Genomic DNA, 20,932 nt, shown 5'->3' with positions numbered 1-20,932 from the left:
TGGCTGGGAAGTAGCTGTGCTGCAGATTTTTGAAAAATCCGCGGAATTTCCAACGAAAAATCCACGGCAAATTCCGCGTATTTTCCGCAGCGTGGGCACATAGCCTTCAAAAGACAAACCGTTTAGGATTATAGGCAAGAGAGAGTCCAAAATTACTCCCTCTGACTCAATATAGTGAGTGTTCTATTGGGGATTCTCTCTGAATCACGTATTTCAGAAATAAATGTGGAAACCATTGTATAATCATTGTATAATCATTGTATAAGCGCTTGGTGTCACGAACCACCGGGGGCGTCACTCAGAAATCCCCCGTGCTGTCCACCAAGGTCACGATCGGGGGGTAACAAGTGGGGGTCACCCCTCTTTTATACCTCCCGACCGACAGACAGAGCACGTGACGCGCTCTCTAGCGCCCCTCTTATAGTCAGGCCAATTATGGAATTGCCCGAAAATAAGCAAGGAGGCCGCTATTCTCCTGTGCCGATAATTGAAGGGTCCCCGCTGAGAGCAGGGTATATATTCCTCCGACCTCCGCGGACGGAATATATAAGAACCTCCTCGCCTCTCACTGGCCGCACCACAATGATCCTTGGCACACACTCGCTGCCACCAACCGATTTACGGTAACTATTAGCCGAACACGCAGGCGTGGGGTTCAAGATCGAGATAACAGAACAGCCCAAGATTAATTATATAATTAAATCGGCCTAAGCCACACTAGAAACTACAATATATACAATAGGGGATCTACAGAATATACATAGGTCAGAGTACAGTTACAAGCAAGATATGGATTACAAACAGGTATACAATTCAATCAGTTACCTTGTGCGTCTGGCCACATGGGGGCGCTGTAGACCAGGTTTCCAGGATCGTTCCCACAGATGTTTCCTACACGTGACCCCCGGCGAAAGAACACTGGAAAATGGCCGAATTGGGGTTATCAACCTGGGCAAATCCAGGTCCCCTCCTACCTTAGTGACCTCACAGGGAAGCACTGCTACTCCCCCTGCATTGAGTCAGAGTAATATCCCAGAAGGGGCTATTACCCGCAACTCCGGACTGGGAGGTCCGATCGGGACGGTTCTGGTGCCATCAGATCCGCCCGGGTTCCCTCTGCATTTTGAGTCCAAGCACAACTCATTTACCGGACTCCTACTAGCAGTTCTCTATATCTCGCCGCCCCAGGGTGCCACATAGACTTCGAGGATATACACAGATTCGGCTCGAAGTCCCGATTCTAACGATGTAGGGGGTGTATGGCTGAGACGCACGTTAATATCATAACTGTGTATGATATTACGGAGCCAGCAGTATGCTCTCCTGTGGTGACTAGCTTCCTTTTGGTTTTGCTAGGTCCCTGTCCACTCTCTTTGATGAATGGACCCAACCCCCCAGGGGGTCTTCCTCTCTCTTTGTTGTAAAGGCCTGAGAGGACAACTAATCTCCATATCATAGGAGATGGCTGTTGGATGTGTAAGTGGGACTTCACACCTTTCCAGATGTTGTGGCATCTGAGAAGGACCTCGGTGTGTGTGAAGGGACAAGGGAGGGGGGTGCCACCAGGGAGTGATGAGAGAAATGATGACTGGACATTATCATTCCTCTTAATATCCCAGGATTTACCTCACACTTGGCATAGAGCCAAAGGTAAATGTCAGTCGAGCCTTACTACGATCTGTGGTAAGAAGAATGAACAAGTCAGCAGCTGGTCAAGATTTTTTATTTTCTACTCCATTGCTCATGCAGTATAAGTGATAATACTGCTTTATTCTTCTGGTTGTTGCGTTTGCAGTGATACCAGATTTATATAGTTTTTTTTTTCATTTTGTTGGCTACTATCACACACTAAAAAAGGCTTACAATTTTTTTTTCTTACAAATAAAAAAAAAAAAAAAAATCACTATTTTTGAGAGCTTATAATTTTTCTGTATTTTTGACAAGTCATGTGAGGGCTTGTTTTTGGCGGGATGAATTGACATTTTAATTGGTATCATTTTCAGGCACAACATTTTTTGATCACTTTCTATTCAAGTTTTTGGAGGGCAGAATGAACATAAAACAGCAATTCGGGAATTAGGTATTTGTTGTTTTTTTGCACCGTTCATCGTATGGTGAAAGACCGAAGGCAAGTTTATTCTTTGGTCTTTAGATCTGTACGATTACAGCGATACCATTTTATTTACATGTGGCTTTTTGATCGCATTTTATTCATTTTTTTTTTTTTTTGTGGCATGATGCATTGTTTTTGCCACATTTTTTCCCCATTTTACAGTGTTAACGGGTTAAATCATGATAATTTTATAGTTGAGGTCATTCCGGAAATGGCGATACCAAATGTGTACTTTTCATTTTTTTTTTTTTTTTACATATGTATTTTATTTTTTTCCCCCCATTATACTTTGTCCGTATATGGGACTTCAAGTTTCAGTACTCTGAACACTGGTAAATTGCATTGAAAGGCACATGGTTTGCAGTTCATTACAACTGTTAGTGACATTTACAGAATGCCTTTTAGACCATGCGCCTAGCACCAGAGCTGGCAGACACGAAATTCACTATTTGATCTTGGGTTGTCATGGCAACGAGCCCACAATTACATCAAAGGGATGCCATCCTGGTGGGAGATGAAGCCCTCTCCCTTTTCCAGCTATTGATCACTGCATTGGGGGGGGTATTAAATTACCATGAACAGCTCGGGCACTAGCCCTGACTGTGGCAGCTTGAACTCTATCACTTACACTATGTGTGCACAGTGCGTTTTTCGCGGCGTTTTTTCGGGTGCTTTTTTTGTGTGTTTTTGGGCTCCAAACTGCATGACTTTGCTACCGCAGCAAAGTCTGAGTTTTAATTTTTGCTGTCTGCACACAGCTTTTTTTATTAGCTGCGTTTTTGAGCTGGAAAAAAAAAATGGTCATATCAATTCTTTTCTGCGGTTTACTGCGTATTTCACCCATGCAATGCATTAGAAAAACGAAGCAAAATGTGGTGATCAAAAACGCCCTGAAACATGGTAAAAACGCATGCGGTTTACCGCTGCGTTTTTGCCACAGGTGCGTTTTTGTGCGTTTTAGCAGCAAAAAACGCACAAAAACGCAGCGTCTAAAAAAAAAAATAAATGTGCGCACATAGCCTTAAAGGGAACCTGTCACCTACTCGCCTGTGGGGCGGTCTGATACGTTCCAGTCCAATGAGCGTCACTACTCTCGGGTAGAGATGAACCGGTCGTGGTTCGGCTCGAGTTCGGTTCGCCGAACGGAGGTCTCGTTCGAGTTCGGCGAACCACTCGAACCAATAGGAAACAATGGGAGGCAATCACAAACACATAAAAACACATTATAAATGTACACATACAGTTAATAAACATTGCCATAACACTTACCGTTCCCCGCGATGTCTCCTGCCGCTATTCCATCTGATGATCGCTGAATCTTCCCGGTAACCAGCACAGCCAGCAGTGATGCAGGACCTATCGTGACATCAAAATAGCCACGTGACCAGTTACGTGTCTGTTATCTCATTGCCTACAGACTGGTCAAATGACTATGACGCGTCATGTAGGACCTGCGAGAGCATCTATCCAGTACGTGGTGATCGTTTGTGTATCGCCGTGTACTGGGGACATGCTGTGGCACGCGGTCGGGTTCCCGGTCTGCTTCCCCGTTCCGTTATAAACCGGCTGCCACAGCCGGTTTATAACGGAGATCACCGTTGCTATAGCAACGCGCTTGTCAGTGGTGACGTCACAGCTCACAAGCAGCAGCTCGGGGAATAGCACCGCCTTATTTCTATGCAGCGCTGATGTAGTAGAGCTGCATGTGTTAAAGGAGAAAGAAGATAGAAAAGCCGGATCGTGGAGGGCTGACAGGGAGTAATAAACATGGAGTCTCTAATGTGTCTGTGTATTTATTTCTATTAAAGTATTTTTTCTTTGTGTGGAGTCTTTTTTTTAACCCCTTATTGAAGATTCTTAATGGCTGGGTCAAACTTGCCTGACATTAGGAATCTCTGGCTTAATACTAGCTAGTAAAACATAGCCAGTATTAACCCATTATTACTCAGCAAGCCACAGTCACCAGGGCTGTTGGAAGAGTTGGATACAGCGCCAGATGATGGCGCTTCTATGAATGCACCATTTTCTGGGGCGGCTGCGGATTGCAATTCGCAGCAGAGGCGCCCAGAAACCTCGGGCTAACCTGTGCTGCGGATTCCAATCCCCAGCTGCCTAGTTGTACCTGGCTGGACAGAAAAATATGGCGAAGCCCACGTCATTTGTTTTTTAATTATTTCATGAAATAAGTGAAATAATTAAAAAAAAAACGGGCTTCCCTATATTTTTAGTTCCGAGTCTGGTACAAATAGGCAGCTGGGGGTTGGGGGCAGCCCGTAGCTGCCTGCTGTACCTGGCTAGCATACAAAAATATGGCGAAGCCCACGTTATTTTTTTGGTGGGCAAAAACCTTCTGCATACAGTCCTGGATGGAGGATGCTGAGCCTTCAGTTCTGCAGCTGCTGTCTGCTCTCCTGCATATACTAGTGAATGGAGCATGCTGAGCCTTGTAGTTCTGCAGCTGCTATCTGCTCTCCTCCAGACAGACAGCAGCTGCAGAACTACAAGGCTCAGCATCCTCCATCCAGGACTGTATGCAGGACTTTTTGCCCCCCCAAAAAATTATTTGGGCTTCGCCATATTTTTGTATGCTAGCCAGGTACAGCAGGCAGCTACGGGCTGCCCCCAACCCCCAGCTGCCTATTTGTACCCGACTGGGAACTAAAAATATAGGGAAGCCTGTTTTTTTAATTATTTCACTTATTTCATGAAATAATTAAAAAACAAATGACGTGGGCTTCACCATATTTTTGTGTCCAGCCAGGTACAACTAGGCAGCTGGGGATTGGAATCCACAGCACAGGTTGGCCTGAGCTTTCTGGGCCCCTCTACTGCGAATTGCAGTCTGCAGCCGCCCCAGAACATTGCGCTTTCATAGAAGCGCCATCATCTAGCGCTGTATCCAACTCTCCAGCTGCCCTGGTGACGGGTGGCTTGCTGGGTAATAATGGGGTTAGGGCTAGCTGGATATTATCAACTGGCCCTAAGCCCGAAATTCATGGTGGCACGCCAATATTAGACATGGCCACCATGAATTTCTGGTACCGATAAAAAGAACCACAACACACAGAAAAATATTGTTATTATAAATAAAACACAACACAATTAGTGACTCCATCTTTATTGAAATAAAGAACCCCCCTCCGCAGTAATCCTGGGTCAAAGGTCCCACGCCGTCCAATCCGGATCCAATATCTGATCGGTTTTCTGGAAGGCAAAGTGATCAGATGTGTCAGGTTCAAGGGCCTGATTCACATGACAGCAGCTGATTGTATAAATGGCTTTTATACAATCAGCTGATGCATCAGTGCAAAAAAACAAACTACACACTTCAGTGCAGACTCCTGTCCGACAGCATCAGCTGATAGTTTAGCCGGCCGGGCGGTAAAAAGCCGGCCTCACCGCACGACTTATAGTGTCAGTTGATTCCATCAGGTGACCGCATCAGCTGATCATCGCCAGGTCTGAGAAACAGAGAGAGAATGAAGATAGAGAGAGAAAGAGAAGAAAGAAAAGAGAGAGAAAGAGAAGAAAGAAAAGAGAGAGAAGAAAAAGAGGAGAAAGTAGAGAAAGAAGAGAAGGTAGAGAAAGAAGAGAGGCAAAGGAGAGAAAGGAGAGAGAGAAAGGATCTACAAGATCAGCTGGTGAACACAAGAGTCTAATGAAGCTGCATTCGCACTCTAGCTCATGGCAGCTTCATTAGCCTTTTTTGTGTTCACCAGCTGATCTTGTAGATTTTTAAAACCCAGAAAAGATGCAATTTAGTGTAGGACCCAGCAAAGGAGGGTGCCGTGAAGGGGTGCTAGGCTAGTATTACAATGGCCATTATAATATTCTAAATACCTCCATTAATATTTTTTAGGTAGAATTTATTTTGGTTTTTCACAGTGTGCGACTGTTAACTTATTCCTCATATATTTCACATCACATACAGATACGCACCTGTTCACATTTGTAAAGGTGCTGCCAGTCCAGTTTGAAGTCAGGTTAGTACCAGTGCCAACGTGGGAAACCAGCAAGGGAACCCCTGCTTTCATTGTGTGTATGTATGTGTGTGTGTGTGTGTGTGTGTGTGTGTGTGTGTGTGTGTGTGTGTGTGTGTATGTATGTATGTATGTATGATATATATATATATAATCTTTTTATTATTTTATTTTATTTTTTTGCCAATGGTTGTGTCGACTTTTTTTCTTTCAAACATCAATATTTTGGTTGTTTCTTACTGCAGGGTATGACACTCTCCCCCCCCCCCCCCCCATTGGAAGCATTGCCTTAGCTTTGCATTGATGTACAAGTGTGGTGAGCTTTTTTATTTTTCCCCTTTGTACTACACAATGTAAAGCTATAGGTCTAACTCTATGGACAAGTCTACTTCCAGCCATAAAAACTAATAAAATCTTTGCATTGTAAATAGTAAATATTATTCAGAAAAGATTATAGATGTATTAGAGGCACCTGATAGCAAGATTTATTGAAAAAATAAAATAAAAAAAATCAGGGTAGAGGATAACCTGTATAACTTTCTCCTTTATGAAACAAGTGAAAAATAAATTCTAGACTTGACCTTTTAAGCTGTTGCTTTTTGCTAAACTTTGAATGTTTAGAATCACACATTTCATAGTAAAGTCCTCTAACTTGCTGTTATTTCTTTTTATTCCAGATATATTGAGTACATGTGTGATATGATGGCAGAGGAGCCAATAATTCCACATAGCAAGCCAATTCTAATCAAGGCCATAAATATGACTCCAGTACCACTGTTCAGCAAACTGCGCAATGGCTGTCGGCCTTTTTGTGAAGTGTACGTTGGTGATGAAAGAGTAGCAACTACATCTCAAGAATATGATAAAATGAGGTATGTATATTACATTAATCATACTTTTGTTTTTTTAATGTACTATTTGGATGCATTTGTAATGCGCCCATGTCTGTTATTACTAAACTTTAATAAAAATTTATAGTTAAAAAAAAAACTAAAAAATATAGAAGGTATTTTTTGCATTGTAAGACACATAAGGCCTACCTAAGTTTTAGAGGAGGAAAATAAGCAAAGAAATTTTTAAGTAAAAAATGTGGTCATTATGCACCGTTATGGGTGTAATGTCCCCCAATTCTGTACTATTGTTACCTATACTGGGCCACTTGCAGGTGTATATAGCCCCCATCCTGGTATATATGTCCCTCATTCTGCTGTATATGTCCCCAATCCTGATATATATAGTTTATCACAGAAGTGAGTACACCCCTCACATATTTGTAAATATATCTTTTCAAGGGACAACACTAAAGATGTGACACTTTTTATACAATGTCAAGTAGTCAGTGTAGAGCTTGTATAACAAGTGTAAATTTGGTATGCCCCCTAAATAACTTAATACACAGCCATTATTGGCTAAACTGCTGGCAACAAAAGTGTGTTCACCCCTAGGTGAAAATGGCCAAATTGTGCCCAAGGTGTGAATATTTTGTGTGGCCTCCATTCACAGGTTGTCACTGGAATAGTCTTCCACTCTTTCATGATGACATCACAGAGCTGATGGATGTTAGAGACCTTGCGCTCCTCCACCTTCCATTTGAGGATTCCACATAGATGCGAAAGTGTTTTGGTCCAGCACCTTTTAAATTCAGTTTCTTTAGCAAGGCAATGGTCGTCTTTGATATACTGTATGTCCCCAAATGGGGAACACTAGCGAATATACAGTATATTCAAGATGACAATGGCAAGCAAATGTTTGGGCACACTTGGTGAAAATTACTGTTAATGTGAATAGTTAAAGGGGATCTGTCACCAAGTTTTTCCCACCTAATCTGAGACCAGTATAATATAGAGACAGAGACCCTGATTCCAGTAGTGTATCACTTACTAGGCTGCTTAGTGTAGTTTTGATAAAATCCCTGATTAATCAATAGATTCATTAGAGGACTACTTGGTGTGCTGCAGGTAGTCCAGAATACAGTGTGGAAAAAAAGTATTTAGTCAGCCACCAATTGTGCAAGTTCTCACACTTAAAAAGATGAGAAAGGCCTGTAATTGACATCATAGGTAGACCATAACTATGAGAGACAAAATGAGAAAACAAATCCAGAAAATCATCTTCTGATTTGGCAAGATTTTTGTTTTTGCAAATTATGGTGGAAAATAAGTATTTAGTAATCTAAAAACATGCAAGATTTATGGCTCTCACAGATCTGTAACTTCAAGAAGCTCCACTGTCCTCCACTCATTACCTGTAGTAGTGGCACCTGTTTGAACTTATCAGTATAAAAGACACCTGTCCACAACCTCAAACAGTCACACTCCATACTCCACTATGATGAAGACCAAAGAGCTGTCGAAGGACACCAGAAACAAAACTGTAGCCCTGCACCAGGCTGGGGAGACTGAATCTGCAATAGACAAGCAACTTGGTGTGATGAAATCAACTGTGGGAGCAATAATAAGAAAATGGAAGACCTACAAGACCACTGATAGTCTCCCGCGATCTGGGGCTCCACGCAAGATCTCACCCCATGGGGCAAAATGGTCACAATAACGTTGAGCAGAACCACACAGGGGGACCTAGTCAATGACCTGCATAGAGCTGGGACCACTATAACAAAGGCTACCATCAGTAACACACTATGCCGCCAGGGACTCAGATCCTGCAGTGCCAGACGTGTTCCCCTGCTTAAGCCAGTACATGTCTGGGCCCATCTGACGTTTGCTAGAGAGCATTTGGATTATCCAGAAGAGTATTGGGAGAATTTCATATGGTCTGATGAAACCAAAGTAGAACTGTTTGGTACAAACACAACTAGTCATGTTTGCAGGAGACAGAATGCTGAGTTGCATCCAAAGAACACCATACCTACTGTGAAGCATGGGGTTGGCAACATTATGCTGTGGGGCTGTTTCTCTGCAAAGGGACCAGGACGACTGATACGTGTACAGGAAAGAATTAATGGGGCCATGTATCGTGAGATTTTGAGTGCAAACCTCCTTCCATCAGGAAGGGCATTGAAAATGAAACTTGGCTGGATTTTTCAGCATAATGATCTCAAGCACACCGCCAGGGCAATGGAGTGGATTTGTAAGAAGCATATGAAGATCCTGGAGTGGCCTAGCCAGTCTCCAGATCTCAACCTCATAAAAAACCTTTGGAGGGAGTCCATGTTGCCCAGCAACTGACCCAAAACATCACTGCTCTAGAGGAGATCTGCATGGAGGAATGGGCCAACATACCACCAACAGTGTGTGCCAACCTTAAGAAAACTTACAGAAATCGTTTGACCTGTCATTGCCAACAAAGGATATATAACAAAATATTGAGATGAGCTTTTGTCATTGACAAAATAGTTATTTTCCACCATAATTTGCAAAAAAATCTTGCCAAATCAGACGTGGTGATTTTCTGGATTTGTTTTCTCATTTTGTCTCATAGTTGTGGTCTACCAATGATGTCAGTTACAGGCCTCTCATCTTTTTAAGTGGGAGAACTTGCACAATTGGTGGCTGACTAAATACTTTTTTTTCCCACTGTATTCATGAGCTCTGTATAACAGCTAGATCTGCAGCAGAGAAAACATTGATTTTATCAATATGACAGCAAACAGCTCAGTAAGTGACACATCGCTGGAATCAGCGTCTGTGTCATTATGCTGCTCTCAGATGAGGTTACCAAACCCTGGTGACAGATTCTCTTTAAGCAAGGTGAAGATGAACTCTTCTAAAAAACATAAAGTTAGATGACACATTTTTGCCCGTATATATAGCTAGCTTGCTTTTGGTAACTACTAAGCTTTTTATTTTTCCCTCATTAATTCTAATTAATAGAGACTTCAGAAGTGAAGATGGCAAAGCTGAAATTCCTTTAGATGTGACGGTGCAAGGAGATGTTTTAATTGTCATATACCATGCTAGATCTACATTAGGGGGAAGGTTACAAGCAAAGGTAATGATTACTTATGTGTTAATATCGCTACTGTCCAACTATTTTTGTTTAGAGGGTTGTCCAGATTTTGCTTGAAAGCTTGTAGGCACTCTCAGTGCGAATGGCGCGTGCTGTCAGGATTCTTCAGTGTCTGAAGCGAGGCTGCCCAGGTCTAGTCATTGTGTCCCAACAGTGTGCATATTGCATACTTGAAGTCACATGACCAGCCAGTCTTGCTGCCGGTGCAGAAGAATCCATTAAGCACTCTCTAAGACCTGTCAGAAACATATGTACTTAAGAATAACCTTAAAGGGAACCTGTGAGCTGATTCTTGCTATCCAAACTATATGCAGCATCAATCATCATAATTGAAGCCAGGTGTATTATTCTCTGGCACACACAGGCACTTCAGAGAAAATAATTATTAGGTACAGTCAGGGACTATTGCTGGAGTTGAGATTGGTCCAGCTTTTGCCTTGCATCATTCTAGGTGATTGAAAGAACTCTTCAAGGTCAGAATAATCTTTTTCTTTTAAGGCCCTCCTTGTAGCTTTTAGTTTTTGCCACCCTCCAAAATGACTGTTAACCCTCTACTAGCCACTTAAGTAGCAAACTGTATTCCAATTCGTATGAGTTTCAGGAGAATACAATGGACAAAGGGGTAACAATGACAAATAGTGGAGCTCCTTTCTCCAGATTCTCATTTAAAATTCTTGAGAAATGCAGACCTCTTAAAAATCTGTACTGCAGTTCCTTGAAGAAGTATTCATGCCTATCTAGCTTTCAATAGTCTGATACCCCTAAATGTAATCCTGATTGACCAATTGCCTCATAAAGTCACTTAATACATTGTGTCCCCCTGTGTACAATTTATTGAGTGTAACTGCAGCTGTTCTGTGAAGGCCTCAGAGTTTGTTTGAGAAAAAAAACAGCATCATGAAAACCAAGGAACACACCAGGTCAGGGATGAAGTTGTGGGAAAGAGTAAAGCAGGGTTAGGTTATAAAAAATAATAGCCCAAGGCCTGTACATCACATGGAGCATTGTTCAATCCATCATCCAAAAATGTAAAGAGCATGGCATAACTGCAAACCTACCAGGACATGGCCGTCCACCTAAGCTGACATTCCAAGTAAGGAGAGCACTAATTAGAGAAGCAGAAAAGATGCTCATGGTCACTCTGGAGGAGCTGCAGAGATCCACAGCTTAGGTGGGAGAATCTGTCCACAGGGTTCGTTGTATGCTCCACAGTTTTTGTCTTTTAAGGAAGAGAGGTAAGAAGAAAGCAGTTTTCGAAGCAAGCCATAAGAAGTCCCTTTTGCAGTTTTCAGAAAGCTATATCTGGGAACAAAACACTTTCATATTCATCACATGTGCTGTGTTGTGCACACGTAGCTGGCAATAAGAGAGAGTCTGCAAGAGGAACATGCTGGAAATCTGATTGGAAAAGTGAGAAAATTGGTTGTTGCCAGAACCCCTAAAATTGATTCCATCTTGAAGAGACATGCTTGGATAGGGGCAATTGTTGATCAAGCCACTCGGTGGTGCAGCACTTATTTAATGATTGAGCGATTGCTTGAACGAAAATCATTTCTTATAGATATGGTGAACCCTCAAGTAACCTTAAATGAAGGTCAATGGACACAGGTGGCTGAATTGAAGGAATTGCTTAATCACTCATTTACGGTGACTAAAAAATTACAAGCCTAGATTTAACTCCTGGCATTTTCATAAGGGAGTTTAAGAACTTGCTAATTTGCCTGTCCCAAAAAGGTTTAATCCCAGATGGCATTTCTGCTTCAATGAAACGAAGAGAGACACAGCTATTGGAAAATAAAATTCTTCTGGCAGCAGTTTATGTGGACCCAAGTCATCGTATACTGCTTGATGATCAACAGCTTACTAAAGGAAAAGAAGCTTTGAGTGAGGTAGCAGTTAGGATGAGTGGCCTACAGGACTGCCAGGCCAAGAGGACTTGGGGCCTGACAGTGCTACTGCTGCCATATCTTCATCTTCATCCTCATCAGATGAGGAGTTTAACTTTGACAAGTATTTGGTTGACATGGAGCAGGCAAAGCGTTGCCGCAAGGAAAAAGATTTCACTCCGTCTCCTATAGCAAGCAGATTGACCAGATTTCAGCAAAATTTTTCACTTGCTCTCAAAGAAATAGAAAAATATTTATTGGAATAAAACTCTAGAACATAAAAAAATAAATTGTAAATATGTAATACAATATGTAATGTAGATTACATATATATATGTAATCTATATTACATATTGTATTACATATTTACAATTTATTACAGTTTTTTGTGTTCTAAAGTTGTATTCCAATAAATATATTTTATGTTCTATCTAAATATCTTGATTTATTGTATCATAAAAATGATTAAATGTCTGATGTTCAGATTGTACTTCAATACATTTTTCACTTAAATATAAGCAATATATGTGGGAGTCGGAGTCAGTGCAAGGGAAATTGAGGCGTCTGAGTCGAAGGTTTGGCTTACCGACTCCACATCCCTGTCTGATACTGTGCTAGTGTGACGCCCTGGACTATTTGGGTCGTCACAGAATTCTGCACTATGTGCCTTACCCGTGCAGGATTCAACCCCCCATGGTTGTGGGTCTCCATCCTGCAGTACTGCCTCCACTAGCATGCACAAATCCTAGATACACTTTGCACCACACCTGTCAGGCACACCAGTGTGCTGCTTAAGCAGGAATAGGGCCGCCCACCTAGGGGTCAGGCAGGGAGGTGGGAGGTGTCAAGTGAGTCGAGTAGGAACCCTCGAGCTGTGAGGAGCTCTGAGGAAGCTGGGGGTTGGAGCTCCCAGGGGAGAAGTAAACTAGGTTGCAGATGGTGGTCTGGACCAAGAGGTGTTGGGGTCGCAGGGGATTGAGGTTAGGTGCCTGGAACCTGTCAAGGAGGACCAGGCTGCTGACTGTCCTATCACCGGTCCGGGACCAAAGGCACGTTGGGGTACACGAACCCTAGGTCGGTGAGAAGCTTCAGGCGACCCAGCAATTAACCTGCGGAGGACAGGGCCTTTATGGACTGTTCCCAGAAGCTCAGAGATCGGGGCACTAGCGCAACAAGGGGGATAGGGCTTTCCTAGCAAGCGTCCGACTGAAATACCAAGCGTGAGCTCCTGAGAGCAGGCTCTTTCACTTAGCCATAGTTGGGAGTGGGGCCCGGAAAGCTCCAAGCTACCGGGCCAAAACGGACAATCTAAAACTTTTGTGCCAGGAGGCAGGTTACGGACCACCGGCAGTGCTGCAGGGGACGGGACCTGGACGAGCTCCCCTCGAGAGGCAACGGCATTCAGAGACTTGGTTTACCCTGTTGTCAGCGTCTGCTTTATTGCTGAGTGAGTACCTGACTGACCCCTGCACTGTGTCCCCGCATCACCATCCAGAGTCCCGGGGCCTACTTGTGGAGGGCAACGTCATCTAGCTGCCCCACTCAATCACCACGGGTACTCCCAACGGCAACAGCGGTACTCCCAATTACCGTACACCACAGGTGGCGTCACAAACTATACAAAATCCCCTGTAAAAGTGTGGCCCCTAGCCCCCGGGTCCGGAGACCCTAGAGCCATGAGTAATCACCACCCTGGATCCGAGCGGTTCGATCTGCTGCAGGGGCAGCACACTAGCATGTTTAAAAAGGTGTACTGATCAGATGAGACCAGAACTTTTTGGCCTAAATGCAAAACACTGTGTGGCAGAAAACTAACACTGTTCATCACCCTCAAAACACCACCACTCCCTACACTCAAATGATTGCTCTCAGTGAGAGAAACAAAATTATAATCTTGCAGTTCTGATACCTTTTTAATGGCTAACAAAAATAAAATAAATGATGATAGAGCAAGCTTTTGAGACTTCTCAGATCTCTTCATCAGGAATGGTATTACAAATGAAGAAACACAAATATATACACAAACAAAGCAGAGGCATGGTATAATAGATGGACATTTAAATAAACATTGAGCTTAGAGAGTGAATCCTTAATTAGCTTTGATTTAGTTGTGTGAAAGTTTTATTATCCCAATATCCCTGTAGGATCAGAGTTCTGGGGCCCTCACCATCTCTAGAGCAGACACCTCAGATTATGTAGTAAGTCATAAATCCTCCTGACAGATTTAGTCCTGTGTGGACAGAATCAAACATTGTAATTAATTTGTATTCCCTTTTGTATATTATAATTTGTATATTACCGCACATCACAGTCAAACATGGCAGCATCATGGGGGATGCTTTTCTTCAGCAGGGACAGGGACACAGCTATTTGGATGATGGATGGCGCTAAATATGGCAATCATAGAGGAAAACCTGTTAAGGGCTGCTACAGACTTGAAATTGGGGCATAGGTTCACCTTCCAGCAGGACAACGTCCCTAAACATACAGCCAGAGCTATAATGGAATGGCTTAGATCAAAGCATATTCATAATTGTTAATGGCCCAGTCACAGTGCAGACCTAAATCCCACTGAGAATGAATAACAAGACTTGAAAATTGGTGATCACAGACGTTCTCCATCCAATCAGAGCTAGAGCGAGCCTCTAGATCTGCAAATCTGGTAGAGACATACCCCAGAAGACTTGCAGTAGTAATTCGAGAGAAAGGTGGTGACAAAAAGTATTGACTCGGGAGGGCTGAACACAAATGACTATTACAATATTCAGATTTATATTTTTAAATTATTTAGAAAGTCATGTATAATTTCTTTCGCACTTCACAATTACTTCCTACTTTGTGTTGGTGTATCACATATTTTTCCCCAATAAAATGCATTTTTTGTTGGGGGTGTAACGAGAAAAATAAGGAATAGTTCACTGAATAGGAAAACTATTTCAAGGCACTGTACTTATTCTCTATTACCATAATCAATTCTATGATTATCTGATTACCAGGTTTCTCATTGTAACTTCTGTTAATAACTGGGATTTCGCCACCTATTGCAACTTGTACAAACCTTTAATGTCTTAGTAAATCAAGACTTTTTTACATTTTGTAAATAAAAAAAGCAAAGTCCACAGCCCCTTTGGTCAGAAAAACTGCCTATGTATAAACCACAATTCAGCAAGTCAGGGACGCACGTCCAGTATCAAGGGATCACTTGATGCAAACATACCATAAACCAAGGATGACAGCATCCCATTGTGCGAAATAAGTCCTGATTTATTCCATCATGTGTGATAACAGCAGGAACGTTTCGACCGGATGGTTTTGTCAAACAGAACACAGAATGTCTATTGCCTGTTTTTTATACATGCACAAGTCGCCAATCTACCAATTAAAACAATGTCACCCCTTGAATACATAACTAGCACATCCCCACAATAATCCATACATACATAACATAGATCACATCCCAAAAAGGTTGCATATATAATGCATTAAAATACACTCACATGATCATAAAATACAGCAAAACACCGCTTTCATATATGTAAATCGCCGCTCGTCTCCATACTACCGTCGTCATGGAGATACGAAGCTCAAAGTTCATAGGATGATGTGTAATATGACCTCCAAATAGCCAATCATAGCGCAGTTCAAGTGCGCAGGCGCCCGTGTCCTCATGGGTCATCGCTCCAAACATACAGAAGGTGCACATCTGCCACGCGGATGAATAGTAGGAGGGCTCCAATGCGCAGGCATCGGCACCCTCATAGATCATCCAGACCTCATAGGTATGTCCATATTCCATGTTTTCTGAAGGTAAAATCCTCTCTAGCTCCGCATGCTCCTCCATCCGCCATGTTTTAGAGGACACACTGTGCTACTTATGACATTAGTGAAGCAGAGTAATATTTAACAAACTGCATACATATTAGATATAAAAAAATGAAAAATGTAATGACCTGCACACCTCTCAAAATATATACATGCAGCATACTGAATGCCCAATCACATTAAACAATCAAGCGTCACATAAATTTACATATGAAAAAAATATGCATTTTAATTATATAGGGATATAGCAATATAAATATGGGGAAAGAGAGGAGGGAGACAGTCTCATAAAGTAAACTGGGGAGACAAAGAAATTCCACTAAAACCACAGTGAAAAATAGTAAAGAAACTTAAATACAAAAAAAACCCAAACAGCAACATACACAGATGTCCTGTCAGGACCTTCAGTGTAGACGGCACACTCCCTTGTATAATCAGTGTTCAAACCCTTTGGAGATAAACTTTCTAATTAAAAAATCCAGCGCAATTCTTTCATTTTTAAGGATTTTACCTGATCACCTCCTCTTCTAGAACAAGAAGCACTATCAAGTACGTGAAAATGCAACTGATTAACTGAGTGGCCCCTATCTCTGAAGTGACCCGGTATGGCCAACTCCGTCAACCCCGTCCTGATGGTACTTTTGTGCTTACTAATCCTCGCTCGGACCGCTATCATGGTCTCACCTACGTAGAGCAATCCACACGGGCAGGAGACCCACATACACCACGAATGAAATGGTGCACTTGTATCTCCCACCGATGTGATAAACCTTGCTCGTACTAAGAAAGAAGCCTTAATAGCCCTAATTCTGAAGACCAGGGAAAACCGCCGACACCCCAGAATTATACCGCTTGATCTCCCTTTTATCAACGGACGTTAAATTATTACCCAAGTTAGTCGCCAACAGAATGTCCCGAGTTGTCTCATCTTTTTTGAATAATGATCAGACCGGTTTCATTCCAAGCTTTTAATTTTAGGAGATTGTATTTAGGGCTGCAACTTAGCTCTGAGAATCCGTGGGAGAGGGCAATTTCGTCTTTGGATGCCGCTAAGGCGTTTGACAGCCTAGAGTTGAGATTCTTGTGGGCAGTCCTTGGGAAAATGGGATTTAGGAATGATTTATAAATTGGGTGAAACTGCTGTATAACTCACCAATGCTGAGCGTCAGGGTGAAGATCTCTGGTAGTTTTTTTCACTGAAAAGAGGAACTATACAGGGGTGCCCACTCTCCCCCATGTTCACTACTGCGATTGAGCCATTGGCGGTCCGCATACGGATGTCTAGGGAGGTTGTGGCATTTAAATGTAGGGCCATAGAACAGAAAATATCTTTATATGCAGATGATTTGCTTTTATATCTTGACAGGGTGATCTCCTCAATCTTGCCGGCGATGGACCTCATTTGGGAATTTGGGTGGAGGTCTGGTTTTAGGATTAATTGGTCCAAGTCGGCACTGATGCCGGTAGATCTTCGCTCAGTGGGATTTTCTGACCTACAGATCCCAGTCCCTATAGTCCGAGAGTTTAAATATTTGGGAATAACTGTTAGGCTATGTGCACACGTTGAGTTTTTTTCCGCGGAAACGCTACGATTAGAACCGCAGCGTTTCAGTGCTAAATTGCATGCGTCCTGCTTCCCCAGCAAAGTCTATGAGAAAGCTGAAAAATCAATGCACACGCTGCGTTTCGGATGCCAAAAATCGGTGCGGATAAAAAAGCAGCATGTCACTTCTTTTGTGCATTGTAGCTGCGTTCTTCACCCATTGAAATCAATGATGTGGGTCAGAACGCAGCTACACCGGAGTTCGCTGCATTTTTGTTGCGGTCCGCATGCTTTATCAGCATACAGAACGCAGGCATTTTTACCTGGAAGTGAGGTCAAGAGGTTTCCTGTTGACCTCACTTCCTGGCAAAGTTCAGGAAAGCCGGTGTCGCCAAAGTGCCCGCCCCGACCCCCAACCCCCTCCCGAAAATCCAAGATGGCCGCGCGCACAGCAGCGCACCGGCCGTACCCTATTCCTCTGTTTGTCGCATGTGCCATAACACATGCGACAGAAAAATGCTCCCCAGGCCCTGCCAGGTCACCCCTTATTTCCCCCGGTGTCCCCCGGTAAACCCCATACCTGTCTCAGCGCTGATCCCCCACGGCCCCCTCCTCCTTCATACTGCACGCCGGTCACACGTGCAGAGCAGCTGACAGCTCAACCTCCTGCCTTCAGAGACTCTGGCTGCTGCTCGCAGTCTGCAGCTGTGACCCGGGGAGAGTGGGTGCAGATTCTTTGCACCCACTCTCCTCAAATGGAGGGTCTGCACCCCTAGAAAATGGGGGACTTGTTCCCTGAGCGTGCCCCCCATATTGTAGAAGGTCCAGAGTCGTGGGACGTCAAAAATGGATTACAGGGACCCAATTTTGTTTTCGTTTTCAATAAATTGGTGAAAGAGGGAATATTTTGGGGAGTGTTTTTTCAAATACATTTTTTTTTTGTTTGTCAATTTTTTTTGCTATTACTGTCAATTAGTTATGTCGGGTATCTGATAGACACCATGACATCACTAATTGTTGGGCTTGATGCCAGGTGATATTACACATCTGGTATCAACCCCATATATTACCCCGTTTGCCACCGAACCAGGGCAACGGGATGAGTTGGGGCGAAGCGCCATGATTAGCGCATCTAATGGATACGGCACTTATGGGGTGGCAGCGACCTGCTATTTTTAGGCTGCGAAGAGTCCAATAACCATGGCTCTTCCCATCCTGAGAATACCAGACCCCAGCTGTCAGCTTCACCTTGGCTGGTGATCTAATTTTGGGGGACCCCACGTTTTTGTTTTTTTTATTTATTTATAAATTAAAAAAAAAAAACAGCTTGGGGAGTTCGCCAAATTGATCACCAGACAAGATGAAGTTGTCAGCTGTGGTTTGCAGGCTACAGCTGTCTGCTTTACTCTTAACTGGCTATCAAAAATAGGGGGGACCCCACGTCATTTATGTTAATTATTTTTTTTTTTGGGCTAAATACAAGGGTACGCACCCTTTAGTGCCACATGAAAGGCACTAAAGGGCGCCAGCTTAGCATATGCAGGGGGGTGGGACGTTATATATATATATATATATATATATATAATGTGTTTGACATCCATTGACGCAAATCGTGGGCATGGGCAGCTGCGTTCTCCCGTGGACAACATTCACATCTCTGCAGGAAGGCTGGCACTGTGTACTAGACGCCGTGTCACTGGATCATGTGGTCAAAAACTCACCTGAAGAGAACGCATGAAAAACTCATGCATTTTTGATGCGTTTTTTTCCAAAACGCATTGTTTACAATTGTTCCCTCTGCCAGAGGGTGCGTTTTTTTCTGCACTGAAAAAAACGCAACATGTGCACATAGCCTTAGCCCAAACCCAAATGAATTTCAGGCTCTTAATCTTGATCTTCTGGTGGTGCAATTTAGAGTAAAGGTCAGTACCTTGTTCCAACTCTCCTTATCAAATATTGGCAGAACTAACTTAATTAAAATGGTACTGATGCCGCAATTGTTATAACTTATACATAATTCTCCAGTGTGGATACATATGGACTTCTTTACCAAAGTTGACACATTGTTTCGGGAACTTATATGTAAGAAAAAACATGCTAGGATCCGATTGGAGGTACTGAAGAGGGAAAAGAGGAGGGAGGACTGGCCATACCGAATCCATACTTATACTAGCTGTAGTACACAGGTGTTGCCCGGGATAGTAACTGTCTCTGTCTCCGAGTTTGTCTGTCTGTATCAGTCTGTTTGTCTCTTTCCCTGTCTGTCTAGTTCCAGGTATGTCTCGTTCCAGGTCTCATTTTTCCCCATCTGTCTCTTTCCCCCCTGTCTGCCGCCTCTTTCCCCCCGTCTGCCGCCTCTTTCCCCCCCATCTGCCGCCTCTTTCCCCCCCCGTCTGCCGCCTCTTTCCCCCCCGTCTGCCGCCTCTTTCCCCCCCCGTCTGCCGCCTCTTTCCCCCCCGTCTGCCGCCTCTTTCCCCCCCGTCTGCCGCCTCTTTCCCCCCCGTCTGCCGCCTCTTTCCCCCCCGTCTGCCGCCTCTTTCCCCCCCGTCTGCCGCCTCTTTCCCCCCCGTCTGCCGCCTCTTCCCCCCCCGTCTGCCGCCTCTTTCCCCCCCGTCTGCCGCCTCTTTCCCCCCCGTCTGCCGCCTCTTTCCCCCCCGTCTGCCGCCTCTTTCCCCCCCGTCTGCTGCCTCTTTCCCCCCCGTCTGCTGCCTCTTTCCCCCCCGTCTGCCGCCTCTTTCCCCCCCGTCTGCCGCCTCTTTCCCCCCCGTCTGCCGCCTCTTTCCCCCCCGTCTGCCGCCTCTTTCCCCCCCGTCTGCCGCCTCTTTCCCCCCCGTCTGCTGCCTCTTTCCCCCCCGTCTGCTGCCTCTTTCCCCCCCGTCTGCCGCCTCTTTCCCCCCCGTCTGCCGCCTCTTTCCCCCCCGTCTGCTGCCTCTTTCCCCCCCGTCTGCCGCCTCTTTCCCCCCCGTCTGCCGCCTCTTCCCCCCCCCGTCTGCCGCCTCTTTCCCCCCCCGTCTGCCGCCTCTTTCCCCCCCCCGTCTGCCGCCTCTTTCCCCCCCCCCGTCTGCCGCCTCTTTCCCCCCCCCGTCTGCCGCCTCTTTCCCCCCCCGTCTGCCGCCTCTTTCCCCCCCGTCTGCCGCCTCTTTCCCCCCCGTCTGCCGCCTCTTTCCCCCCGTCTGCCGCCTCTTTCCCCCCGTCTGCCGCCTCTTTCCCCCCCGTGTGCCGCCTCTTTGCCCCCCGTGTGCCGCCTCTTTGCCCCCCGTGTGCCGCCTCTTTGCCCCCCGTGTGCCGCCTCTTTGCCCCCCGTGTGCCGCCTCTTTGCCCCCCGTGTGCCGCCTCTTTGCCCCCCGTGTGCCGCCTCTTTGCCCCCCGTGTGCCGCCTCTTTGCCCCCCGTGTGCCGCCTCTTTGCCCCCCGTGTGCCGCCTCTTTCCCCCCCGTGTGCCGCCTCTTTCCCCCCCGTGTGCCGCCTCTTTCCCCCCCGTGTGCCGCCTCTTTCCCCCCCGTGTGCCGCCTCTTTCCCCCCCGTGTGCCGCCTCTTTCCCCCCCGTGTGCCGCCTCTTTCCCCCCCGTGTGCCGCCTCTTTCCCCCCCCCGTCTGCCGCCTCTTTCCCCCCCCCCCGTCTGC

General features: G+C 44.8%; 1 protein-coding gene across 2 annotated transcripts in view; it reads left to right on the top strand.

Annotated features, from left to right (window-relative positions):
- The window catches only part of GAK (cyclin G associated kinase), a 414,917-nt gene that overhangs the window by 312,891 nt on the left and 81,094 nt on the right, over positions 1-20,932 (top strand). For both annotated transcript variants that reach the window (XM_075352640.1, XM_075352641.1), the window contains exons 16-17: positions 6,771-6,965; positions 9,924-10,041. In XM_075352640.1, coding sequence (XP_075208755.1) covers positions 6,771-6,965; positions 9,924-10,041 — 313 coding nt within the window. The remainder of the gene's footprint in view (positions 1-6,770; positions 6,966-9,923; positions 10,042-20,932) is intronic.

Source organism: Anomaloglossus baeobatrachus, chromosome 1 (assembly GCF_048569485.1).
Source record: "Anomaloglossus baeobatrachus isolate aAnoBae1 chromosome 1, aAnoBae1.hap1, whole genome shotgun sequence".
Classification (NCBI taxonomy): Eukaryota; Metazoa; Chordata; class Amphibia; order Anura; family Aromobatidae; genus Anomaloglossus; species Anomaloglossus baeobatrachus.
The sequence above is the reverse complement of the archived record's forward strand: the minus strand, read 5'-3'. Positions and strand labels throughout refer to the sequence as shown.